Source organism: Buteo buteo, chromosome 2, assembly GCF_964188355.1.
Source record: "Buteo buteo chromosome 2, bButBut1.hap1.1, whole genome shotgun sequence".
In the NCBI taxonomy this organism is placed as follows: Eukaryota; Metazoa; Chordata; class Aves; order Accipitriformes; family Accipitridae; genus Buteo; species Buteo buteo.
In genome coordinates, this window is record NC_134172.1 from 5,995,045 (window position 1) to 6,008,474 (window position 13,430).

Genomic DNA, 13,430 nt, shown 5'->3' on the forward strand with positions numbered 1-13,430 from the left:
TTTAAAACCAGTTTCAGGCTCTATTGCTATATGCTATATTTGGAGTATCACTGTTCTCTGCTCCTCCATTGTTCCGCTGGGATAGGGGGAATGCCTGTAGCTTCTTTACAGCTCTTCAAAAAGGGGTCCTAAATTTTATGCCTCGGTAAAATTATGTTATTTCTGACATGCTAAGCTCCTGCAGCACTTGCTAACTTCAGTTCTAACATCTAAACTCTGTTCTCCCAGCATGGTAAGCACCATGCCCACCTCTTTGGTCTACTGGAGTTTAGGGTGGACTCAAGCAATGCCTTACCTGTTTGCTGGAGTGGACGCTGTTTTTATTCCTGTTGCTGTCCAGCAGCCCCCCACATTTGCCCAACGCTGCCAAATCCTTCATAATAGAGTTCAGAGCTTCTTCTTCATCTGCAAAAGAAGGAGAGACAACTGAAGTGTGGAAGGCAACCTCACCCCTGGAACTGCAGAGTGAAAATACAGCATTGCAAATACAATCTTTCAACCCAAATGGGTCAAAAGACACAGTGTCTAGCCTTCCAATTAAGAGAGGCATTCAAAAACTACACCACAGTCCCTGCCAGCCCATCGTGTCTTGGAAATACAGCTTTCTTCATCACAGGTGAGACAGATCCTCAGAAAAGCCAGTAGCTGACTGTGGGCGACCACTTCTCCAGCTCATAGCCCATGTCTGCTGCCCATAGGGTCCTTTGGAGAGAGACCCATAGGCCAGATCCACTGTCCAGGGGGCTGGATCCAGTTTGCGAGGTATAAGGTGGTACTCTACAGGACAGAAACCTTTCAGGACCCAGAAAGCTCACACAGCAGGTGATGGAGTACAACACAGTTGTTCATCTCCTCGTTTCCACCCTCTTCATTTAAAGATGCTCAAGAACCACAACTGAGTTTCAAAACTAGAGCCAGTGAGAAACCACAGGAGAGGGCAAAAAACCTCATTAGAAGAGGTAACAAACTCAACTATGCTGGCTAGAAGAGAGAGACACACTGAGAGTCCACATGGTATTTCCAATTTCTGCAGTAACTAGAAAACTTTGAAGGACCCATTCAATCTGAAACCAATCTCCTCCTTTTCAACAATTTTACATCTATGGTTGTGGTCTCTTAAAGCAGCTATAAACTATTACATTGCAAAATACCAACCACAAGCACTACAAACCCTATCAAGACCTAGGGCACAGCACACTTGTTAGAAGGGTGTGAGAACCCGTTGCATGCTCCACGCTCATGATACAATCAAGACATGCAGGTATCAGGCAAATGCAGCTATTACTGCAAAAATACAAATACAGCTACCACATTTTGTGTAAAACTGAGTGTCTCCAGGGACAGAGCCACCCCTACGCCAAAGCCAGATTTAACTCCAAGTTCACAAAGATGCGAAAGATAACAAAAACTACATGAAAACATCCAGGATTGGACCCAAATACTGAGGTTCTTTCCCCAGGGAGGTATATGTCCTGGATCCTCATATTCAAGATACATCATCATGTCTTTTCCCACTCCTCCTGCTGGGTTGTATCAGGGCTGAAGCTGTGAAAAAAACAAAAGATGTGAGAAAAAAAATTCTCATCCGTGCTGTGCACCCAGAGCCATCTCATTAAAGAAATAAGGGGAAAAATGGGGGAAAATGTTTAAAATCCAGTGTCACTTTTATTTTAGAGCTCAGAAATGAGCTCTAATGCCTACACCGGGCATTAGGAAAATGCCTACATTTTCCTGTAGGCAATGCGTGTGTATATAAATATTTAAAATACAATATAAATATATATCTACATAAAAATGTTAAATATATAATTAATAAAATAATAAAATTCATATCAAAGCACATTAAAGTGCAATTCGTCTTCTCTTCCACATTCCCCTACCCACTAAAAACACAGGTATGTTTTTCCAGAGGGGTGGCAGGGAGCATAACCTGAAATGCTGCAAGAAAACACTCAAGAAAAAGGTAACTTTCAGTTCTAGTTCAGGGGATAAAAACAAAAACAAAACAACAAACCAAATACCAAAAAACCCCAACAAGAATGTTCCCATAGTTTGGGGTTTGGGTTGGGGTTTTTGTTTGGTTTTTTTTGTTGTTGTTGTTAAAAGGGACCTCTGGTGACAAGCATAGTTTTCCAGACAGATTTTATACTAGGAAAAAAAACAACACAAAAAAGAAGAAAAAAAACCACTTTTTTTGTGGAGGGGAAGGGGAAGGGAAAGGGGGGGAAGGACAAGTTAAAAAAAAAACAAACACAAAAACAAAAACCACACACACCGCCCTCCAGGAATTTTCCACCAAAGCTATAATCTCTAAAATATCCCTCACCCCTTTCTTTTTTTCCAACCCGAGAGACAACAAAAGTTTCCTGAACTCACTGACACAAAACACAGTCCATAATGACATGGGGAAACAGGGCTTCAACAGGCAGTGGCAGAGCTGGGCTTTTGGTAGCAAAACCACTAGATTCACCACCACTCTCCCACCTCCAAACCACCCTGGACGTGCCTGGCAGCATCTGCTAGGAGATGCATCTCTGGTTAACACACTGGTGCCCTCCAAGGATATTCCAGAACTTTTAAGATTCAGCACTGCCTGTCCCAAGGAGGGACAGCAGGGTTTGCTGGAGGTCAGTAGTAATAATAATAAAAAAATAATATGCCAACAAACAGGGACAGAGTAACTTCAAAGTCTTCTGGAGTGACTGTAAGCTGCTCCCTCCCTTCCTCCCAAGAGAAAGACCTGGCAGCCCCCAAGAACTGGCCCAAGTGCCCCATAGACCACATCCCAGAGAGCTCCCACCACCTCCCATGGGTGCCCGTGAGGATTAACCACACAGCTGAGAGCAATAGCATGAACCATGCTTTTGCCAGGATGTCTGCTGAGCACATGGCATCACTGAATACATTAAAAAAAAGACAGATCTTTGAGCTGAAGTGGATCCTATCACTATTACCACTAGAGACGAGTGAGTATTCAGGGTCACTGCTGCAGTGTTATTCCTACAGGGTACGTTACTTTGTCATTCATATGGACAGTAGTCACAAGAGATTGCAATGTAATATCACTAGAAGGAAGGTGGAAGTGAGCAACCCTGCAAAATGCAGAGAGACTGTGATTGGAAATCACCTCTGCAGGGTGTACAGAAAACCTGTATGTCCTTGCTGCCTATCCTACCACATGGGGCTTATGCAGGTCACCAAGTCAGGGTACTCAAACCAACTTGTGGCAAGTTGTTTACTGATTGACAAAGCAAGGAAGGCCAATTTCCCATGGACTTCTGTTATCTCCTTAAACCCTGAGGGGTTTCCAATGTCCAGGAAAGGTTGGGTTTATACTACATTGCCCTCAAAGCAGTAACGGAGTCTTCCTCCTCTACCTACCCATCAATTTTGTCAAAAACTTTTTGCAATGTGGTCTTCTGAGTTCATCAAATACAAGTTTAAAAATTCCTGGTACTGCAACCCCCACCTGCATGATTATGAAAGTCACATTTCCTTAGAAAGTCAGGCTACACATCTCTGCCAGAAGCATCCTTTTGCATCTCTCCCAAGACAGCAAAAAGAGAAGCATGCACTCACTTTCAGTAACTGCTTAAATTTAGCCCATTTTCAGAAATATCCAACCATCAACTTCATCAGCCTAGAATCAGTCTTGTAAAACTGGGCTACAGCTGTCCTGAATCACGTACTAGAAGAAAAAAAAAAAAGAAAAAAAAAAGGAGGAAAGAGAAGATATTTCTTGTATTTAGGCTGTTAACTCAGCATCTTTGTTCCTCCTAAACCTACTAAAAACCTGATGCCAAACAGCATTCTGAAGAGCATTTGATAATTTTTATTATAAAACATAAGTGTTACTTGTCAAAAAACCAAAATACACATCCATGCCATCACTGCTACAAAATAAGGTAACAAAACTTCTTCCTATATGAGCAGGAAAGGTTGTTTTCTGCTGCTAGAGTGTGAAAGAACATGACTTAAGCACAAGCAGAAATATGTAATTTCCTTGAAGTAATTTATTTCTATGTGCTTAAGTAGCTTTTTAACTACTTTTAACAGTGCATTTTTAGTCCAAGGGAACTGCCATTTCAGAGGGACTACGACCAAAGTTTCAACTGTTCAAAACAAAGCGAAAAAAACCCCACACCATGCTCTGAAGCAACTTCAGAGCAGAAGCACAATTTGCATCATCGGTTGCAAAACCGACACTTCCCAGTCCTCTCCATGACAGCTTTGCACAGGGACTGATGCTTTCCAGACTAAGCCTCTTGCCCATCCTAATTACTGCTCTTGGGGTCTCCAAGCTGACTCCCAAGAAGGGTGGAGAACTTTGTTCCATGGAAACAAGCAGCCAGCTCAGCCAGTTCAGTCAAATTCAAACAAGCACTGAAGCTTACTGGATAATTAAATCCAAATGCCACTCAGAAGCTTCTCCAGCAAAAGAGGAGTCACAGGCTGCTTGCTCTCTGTTTGCCTTGGTTTGAGAGAGCAGAGGGTGCAGGATGGATGGCTCTCCCAGGGAGAAAATGGGGGAATCAATAGGAATCCCATGCCCAAGGGACATGCAAGATCGGTTTCTCCTGATCTAGCACTGGCAGGACCCAAGTATGCTTCAGCCTTCTGAGAAGGCAGCATTGAGACTACACAGCAAACATCTTCCCAGGCTTTGCCACAGCTCCAGAACAAAACAGCTGCAAGTTGCACAACACCAATGAAGTATCCACAAGAGTTCAGATGGACTCTGAGGCTTATGGAAACCACTGACGTTGCGCAACGTGAGCAGGTTCTTGCTCCTGAACAAACTTCTGGCCCAGCTTCACTCTTGGACCGCTTTGTACAAATTCACTTAAGGCATTGTAGGTTGACAGGATGAATTGTACAACGAAGCCTGCTCTCTCCCCAGCACAGCATGTAACGAGGAATATTTCTATGATGGAAGAGCAGGACAAAGAAAAGCTGATTACACAGACAACAAAAATGAAATGTAAAAATCAATTGTGTTTAGCACTTTCCCTTTGACCCGTGTCTCTTCTTCCATCCTCGGCTCTTACTTTATTTTCAGCTATTTCCCTTAGTAGGAAACTCATTTCTTTCTTCCCTACTTCCCACCAACACCCCAATTTTGTGCTTTTTAAATCAGCTTCCTGTGACAAAGCTCATGGGATCACACAGCCAGCCCATCCAACCAAGGACCACTTCCAACCAAATATAATAGCAGTCTCAAAGATATTAATTTCCCAAAGGTAAATATCCACAGTCACATAGAGGAGAGGAACACACAGAAGTAAGCCAAGAGCATTCCCAGGTAGCAATGACCAGTGGAGCTACAGTGGACATGGGAAGGTTGGTTTACTAAAGTACACCGATCCGTTTTGGCAGGATGTTATATCTAAACCAGTATGCTTTCTTCTCCCATCAAGTTTTCAGTTCTGTAAGATGTTAAGACTCACAGATCTCAGGCACTACCAACGTGAATCTAGGACATTCAGCACTTAGCAAAATCAACTATGAAGTGAAATTAAAAAGCCACAAGATGACACATCTCTCTGCCCTTCATATACATGTTTCCGGCGCTGCTACATGGCTTGGGTTCCAGCATGCGTGCGGGAGAGAGGAACCTGGAGTTTCAGTCTTACTACAGCAGGCTCACTGCTGAATGAGGGGGCGGCAGGGGGGAAGGAAGAGAGAAATAGCAAGCCTGAAGGTCAACACGGACCACCCAAAACAATTCAACAGGCAGGAGAGAAAGCAAATGAAGAAGGGACAAAGGAATAATTTAGCTCTGTTCAGATGGTCTAGACAGTGCTGTTATTGTTGGCTTCACTAATAGGTCATTACTAAGAGGCAGCTTACGGTAGTTCCATGAAGCTGCTTCCATCAACACAAAAAAAAGCACCAGCTGGATGAAGCACACAGAAAAGCCTACAGAAGTAAAACAGTCTTGTAAAACATGGCAAGTTCTGATTTCGGCCTCTTGCACACACCAGGCAGAGCTAGAGCTGGGAAAAGTCAGGGAAAAATCCTGGGCGTTGCAGAAGGGAAGAATATTGTCCTCTGAGTCATCACTGAGCAAGGCTGGAGCATATAGCTAAGGGGCCGCACGTTGTCACATACACTTCCGCTTGGATCCAACGTAAAACCACAGATGTGACCACTTGTGGTCACTAAAGATCCCACTGTGCTTTTCGCAACCGTGATGTTGATAGCCCAGTTCAGCCATTGTGTCTGTGTAAATTCCAGCGGCACCCTTCATCGCTAGCATCCACCTCTCTGGAAGGTGATGCAACTGCTGGGGATATCCCCGGGCAGAGGGAAGAGTTCTGTGAAGGCTGAGAGGGGATGAAGAGAGGATGGGAAGCCTCACAGAAACAGTGTCACTTTCAGTAAAAGCCCTTTCAAAAGGCAAGACTTTGAACACATAGTAACAAAAATATTGAAATGTAATAAAACTTAGTGGAAAGAAATACAGAACTACATGACTACGACACTGACAATCTTAACTCTGGCCTGCAAAGGACATCAGCCTTTCATTTTCTCTGTTTTTTGAAAATATACAATTTTTGGATTAACTGGTATATGACATTTATCATTTACCAGAAAGAACCTCAACTGAAAGCCAAGACACCTCCTCAGAATCACTCAGTACCTGCAAAGGGCAGTCCCTGTCCTGATGGACTTTCAGCTAAACTGTCAGACGGAAAGAGAGATGAGCTGTCTTTTTTGTCTCATTTGATGGACAGGAATCTGAGAGAGACAAAAGTCTTGCTCAAGACTACACAAGTCTGCAGCCAGAGCTAAATACATTAAATGGAGCTTAAATTCAGAAAGGACTTAACTTGATCTAGCCTTCCTGGCTGTATACAAAGGCCACAGAAATTCATTTAGCAGCCTCTACCTCACAATCCTGACCTGGAATCACACAAAACAGCCTCTTTCAGAAAGCTGATCAGAAAGTGTGTTTGAAGAGCTCATGCACTTATTCCAATAACCTCTCTGTAACAAATATCTCTCTCAATTCCAGTTTGAGTATAGCTTGCTTAATATTCTGCTCATTAGATCTTGATATCCCAGTATCTTAGAGACCCCCCTCTATTAAAAGAAATCCTCCCCCACATCTTCTGCAGGTATTCACAGACTGCAAACTCATCCCCCTTTAACCCTTCTTCATTTAACTAAATGGAAACAAAAAACTTCTTACATTAGAGTAATCCTTAATTCATTCCTACAGCTCTTTCCAGTTGTCTTTTTTTTTTCTTTATGAAGAGCAGAGCAAACATCAGAGTAGCATGTAATGTTCAATGGCCGCAACACCTTTTCATTTCTATTTGCCATGTGAGCATGGGGTAACAGCGAACTCGGCCCACACGTTACAGTGAAAGTTCACATCTGCTGGACCAACAGCAACCTGGACTGCCCACTGCATTCATCAGAAGGTCAATGTCATACCAGTCCTGGGTTTGCTTTTGTGGTCCAGGGAACTAGACAACACTAACCTAGGTGAAAGCAGGTGTCAAAGAACTTGCTTGTGAAGACAAATGCTGCCTTTTCTTCAAAAGCCAGACAGAAAAAAAGCTTGGTGATGAAGAGAAAACCAGGGCTTCTGGGTTTCTTCAGTACCTGCAAACACCATCAACAGACATGTACTGCCACCAGGATTCAGGCCATGCACCAAATACCAGCGGCAGAGGTACCAAGACAGCATGGACTTGATGATCTTAAGGGTTTATTCCAATCTAAATGATTCTACGATTCTAAATGGCATAAGGGATCAATTTGTAAGTAAACACCATCACAGTGACTGTCCCAATCAATACTAGGAAGGAGACCAGTGAGCTAGAAGCTCAAGAGCTTGACTTGGACCATAACAAAAGCCTCTAAGCAAGTAAAAGGACCCAGACACTCTCGTAGGCAGGTACAAATACTGTTTTCCAACTCATCCCCCTTAGAAGGGCTGTCTGCGAATTACCTGTGGCAAAACAGATTGCTGTATGCATCCATCTAGTGAGAGATGCAGATGAACCTCCATGTAAATTAAACCACCATGCACAAATCATTTTGCCACTGTCTGGATCAGCGTGATAAAGAGAAAAATTACCCAATTACCCTCCCCCAGTCCCGATTACCGTGCACTGCAGCAGACACACCAGTGGAGCACGTTCCCTTTGCAAGTCAGCAAAGGCTCACTGGCAGCTGGATCCTGCTGTCGTTCATCCTCCTGCAACCCCACCCAAGGGATGGCAAGGTCACTCCTGCGTACAACTCAAGGGCAGGGCACAGCTCAGCAGGTCAAACAGAGCAATTATACACGAGGAAGTGAGGAAAGACCCATCTGATATGCAGGCTTTCTTGGCAGGACTTTGCTCACTGACGTCTTAAGCTTGGCATACACAGATTCACATAGGTAACTAATGCTGTGGAGTGCTGGGGTTTCCTGAAAGCATGTTTCTCCTTATCAAGGAATTATGATGCTAAGGGTGCACCATCTAATAGGTATAGAAGATTATTAATACTTTACCTGACAAATCAATGGTAAATGCTTGCTCTCCATAAATGACATTGTTTTGGATTTTGAATTTTTCTTTTATAGCACAACCAGTAACTGCTTTGTGAAAAGAAACAAAACCAAATCCCTCAGAGGCATTTAAGATCTACAGATGTCCATTACATCAAATGCCCAATAAAACATCTGTGGTTTAGGGTACAGTTATACTATCTCACAGACCCTTTTTTCAAAGGTAAAGCTCATTTTGAGACTTCCTGCCTCCTATTCTACCTCTACCCCATGCTATCACTCAGGTGACCCATACAACCATTGGTAAAAGTGCACAGTCAACAGGTCAGAGAACCTGCTTAGATCAAAAACAACCCTTCCCTTTACATCCCCTTGCAAAAGGGGACAGAAATTAGTGCTCAGGAATGGGCTTGGGGGAGAAGGCAAGAATCTGTTTAAAAAAGCTAAACTAGTTATTTTTTAAATTACAATTAGTAAAACTGTATATCACACATGTAACTAATTCTGATCACCACAATGACAGGACCCAACTAGTCCCCAAAATACTCATGTGCACAAATAAGCAAACACCTTCAATATAATATTAAGTGACTGGCCTCTTAACATGTCTATAAAAGCATTAAGAAAACAGCAAGAGAGAATAAAATGGCAAATAAATGAATATGTTATGTTATAATGTATTTGAGATCCAGGGTGTGAGATAATGAAGAACTTCAACTGCCCTCTGAATTTCCCCAGGGAAAACCAAAAGCTAACATAACACTACTGGGACTGCACCTTGGTTTAGGTAAGGTGAGAGCAATGCCTTAAAACACAGAGTGATCTTGCAAATACCAAACCCAACACTTCTCAAGAGCATTGACTGGCAAGTTTTATCACTTATGTAAAAGTTTCAGTGGCTAAGCCACAAATCATACAAGAAATTTCTCTTGATGAACGCGAAGAGCTGTGGCACAATACTGACGTACCCTCATCCCAGAGATTTAACAGGAACCTTTGCAATGGAAAAGGATCCAAAAGGTGTTCGGTTTAGCTCAGCAGGAAGGGGGAAGCGGGGTTACATCTGCAGCTCACTACAACCCTCCACTCCCAAAACAGCCATCTCTCTGACAACACCACGTGCAGTAAAATTCCACGGGATCAGAGCCGCCAGCAGAGCTCTCCCATGCTCTGCAACACGCTGCCCTCCTCCACGGCCCCATCCCCGTGCACACTCGTCACCACGTGTCCCCCGTACATCCCCACACAGATGGAGGGTAGCAAAGCCTGGCTAAGAAGCCATTTTCCCCCCAGATACAGCCTGTGCAATATCCTGACAGCCAGATTCGGTTAGGGTAAAGCAGCTCAGGGATGAGGGCACACAAACTCCCTGGCGTTATATGATGAGGAGTGCTGCTTGGAGGCTGCGCTGTGGTGTGTGTCGGAGCTGGACAGCTTGGAGATGGACAAAAATCTTTGCCCTTGTGGTGTTTATCCTGTGGCTTTCAGATAAAGGCTCAGGCACAAAACCTGGCCCTCCTCCCTCCTTCTCACAGCCCCCCTCCTCTTCCAGCAGCGCAGTGTTGCCGGGCCCTGTAACAACCTGTGGGGTCCAGCCATGGCACCCCACACCCTTCAACCTTCCTCGGCTAATGGGGCAAACATCTGGGTTAAAACTGGGTGGCATTTGGTGTGTGTGGGGAAGATTAGCTGAAGAGGGCAGAGTTGGGGAAAACAGGTGCTGCCCCTCATATCCAGCCAGCGACTTGGATCCTGGAGCACAAGCCGTGATGGTTCAATAATAAAAAACACACCAGTTTTCAGTGATGTGAAGGATTTCAGTGCTTCTCCAGCAACTGCTGACTGACCCGGCACCCCGGTACCACAGGGCAGTGGGGCTCAGCCCAGGCCCAGCCACCAGGCCCGGGCCACCATGGCACCCAGGGCCGCAGCAGGGTACACAGGCCCAGCCATGTCCCCAGGCCACGCAGGACAGGAGAGGACCCTGGCGTGCCAGTCATACCCACCATCTCTCCAAGAAGTCACCCCTCAAATACTTCTCCAGCCCCTAGCAGGCGTCATTTTGCTGCCAAAAGAGTGGCAGCACGGCGCCTAGCCCTGCATGGGTCCCCAGCACCGAGCACACCACGCAGGGCTGGGACCCACACGAGGAGTTCTGACGAGCTCTACGCTCCTGAGACGATTTTTGTATTTAGTCAACTAAGCAAGACCAGCACCCACACCGTGCCCCGTGACCCTCCATAGCTAATCGGAGCTTGCCAAATCGCAGGCCCCCAGTCAGATCCCCTACCCCCCGGGCTGCTCCCTAGAAGGAGAGCAGACAAGGCCGCCCCATTGCAGGGGAGGAATTCGGCCATACCTGCACACACAGTGCCAAAGCATGGGCCGCGACGTGTTTTCTTGGCTAACGGAGGTGTAACTGGGTAAAGCCGCTTCGCCTCTAAGTGCCTCTAAACTTGGCTGCGAAGCGGGCAGGTGTGTTTGCAAACCCATCTGAGGGCGTGCAGAGAACGACGAGAGTGCACTTCGGTCCCCTGCTACCGAAACTTGTAAAGAGATCTAAGGCATAGCAAAGATTAAATAAGCAAGTCTCTGTCAGCCAAAGAGCAAGCATTTACCCTACGGAGCACCAAACAGAAACTTAACCCAGCCTTGACCATTCCAGCTGCCAAAGACTTCCCAGCCCCAAACAGGCTCCCGCACTGGGTGGCTCCCAGTTGCAGCCCTGAGAAGATGAGAGGCAGAGACAGGAATACAGCAGTGAGAATCAGGGCTTTACTAAAAAAGCAGAGTGCTGAAAGATAAGCCATGCTAAATCTCTGCCTCTTAGAATCATAGAATCAGTTAGGTTGGAAAAGACCCTTAAGATCATTGAGTCCAACCACAAACCTAACACTGCTCTTGGACAAACCTGTTGTTTCTCATTTGCTTTTGCAGATTACAGTTAGTCTAGGAGAGCTGCAAGCAGGGGCTAGTCCCTTAAAAAGCAAAATTAACCACATATAAGAAAATTTTGTATGCCTGTAGCTCTGCTGAGCATTAAAAAAAAAAAAAAAATAGAGGGGCTCTTTGGTTTTGTAGGACGATGCTTCTTCTCTCACAGCATCTGCCTGCAAAACTCCTCACCACTTCAAAGGTACCAGGTACTGATTTCTCTCTCTCATCTCACAACAAACTTTCACAGCTTCTTTGATAACTCTGCCCTTTGCTCCACAGACACCAGCTACCTTTTCCTTTAATGGATTAACATAATTAAATTAAGCTTGGGGCAATTTTTCCAGCCTGTTTTCCTGCTAAGCTTAAAATTTTCTCCTTCTGAAGAAGGGCTTATTCGCCCTGGTAGCCTGTTTTTTTCCACCTCTATCAGTTTGGTCTAATAAAAGATATTACTCTCTCCCCACAACCCGCACCTCTCTCTTGAGCACACTTGAAAGGAGAAAAATGTTTATCCAGCAAGAAAGGTAGCTGGCAAGTTATTTCCCCTGACTGCCTCCAATACCTTTGAAGGTTATTTGCAGGCTCATAAAGACCTCTTTCACCCTCCCAGCCCAGCTACTTCCAGTGCTCAAAGCCACAGCCCAGAGCCCATGAACTCCTAACCTGTTGCTGCAGCAATGGCTGCAACGTCCCAAATACAGTGATGCAGGTCCAGTCCCGCGTTCCCCAGGTGCCCAAAGACAGAAGGAGACACAGACACCTCTTAACCAGACACCCCTCGAAAATAACAAAACCTGAGCTAGAAAGCCTGATGTGCCTTATTATAAGATAAGCTGCTGCAATTCATTCTGATTTTTTTTTAATAGCTCTCAGCATACAAAGAGCAAGTGAAGAGCAAAGAGCAAGTGAAGAGCAAAACCCTTGCCTTAGATTGAGGAATGAGGAAAACGAGGCATGGGAGAGCTGAGACATCAATGCCTGCGTGCATGGGGATAGGGAGAGTTGGTCTGTTAGCCCCCCACCAACTGGGGCTGTTCTCTCCATCTCAAAAGCCCCCCCAAAAAACTGAATTGGGTTAAATGGCCAGACCATGACTGTGCAAACAGGCCCCCTCCACCTTCAGCAAGCTGCTCTGCCTTCTGCCAGCCCATCCTGCAGTCATCATCTCCAAACACACCCACTCTGTCAAGGCAATACTTTGTCAAGGCAATACTGTAGATAAGCATCATTCTCCCATCTCCCGCACTTCAGATTACCTTTCTGCTGAAGCAAAAGTCACACTCACTCCAGAAAAGTACTAAAGACCTAAACCTTTGAGTTACACGTACATATGCCGAACAGAATAGATAAGTGTTCCTGGAGTTTTTATCATGAGAAACACATATGCATGCACACAGCATTTCATAACCAGAATTAGAATACTTAAGTCATTTTTAAACAAAAGGAAAAAATTTAGTGCTTTTTATATCAACTTCTGCAGTTTTTTAGTATTACTTTTACTGTGATGCAGTGTTTAAACACAGCAATTTTTAACTGCTATTGACCACGGTCCCTCCACTGTGTTGTATTGGAGACGTGGACATCTTTAGAAGTGTCATATGCACTTGCTGGTCCACAGCTACATTTTGATCAAATTATAAAGAGCTCTTGGACCCTTGTGGAGAGGTGGCAGATGGAAATGGACTGCAAGCTGGAGGAATTGCTCTGTGCCAGGAGTAAGAGGTGGGACATCCTGCTTTAGGACACACATGTTCTCCACTCCAATTTTTCTCTCATTATCAAGGCTGAGAAAACCAATATAAGAGGCATACGTCACTTGGACTCTTTGAGGCCTGAGAATAATGGCAATCCAACAACCATGTTAAAAACGAGTTCATTATTCTTCCAACCAGCAGGAATTACAGTACCAAACTGACAGCAGATAACCACTTTAGGCTCCAGCACTGTTTCAGATGACCAGTGTCCAGAAAGGTGTGTTGGGGAC

The 13,430-nt window shown here is 44.8% G+C and overlaps 1 protein-coding gene across 2 annotated transcripts in view; it reads right to left on the reverse strand.

Annotated features, from left to right (window-relative positions):
* The window catches only part of LOC142038778 (mitogen-activated protein kinase kinase kinase 3-like), an 84,504-nt gene that overhangs the window by 45,375 nt on the left and 25,699 nt on the right, over positions 1 to 13,430 (reverse strand). For both annotated transcript variants that reach the window (XM_075044547.1, XM_075044536.1), the window contains exon 3: positions 296 to 405. In XM_075044547.1, the coding sequence (XP_074900648.1) occupies positions 296 to 405 (110 nt within the window). The remainder of the gene's footprint in view (positions 1 to 295; positions 406 to 13,430) is intronic.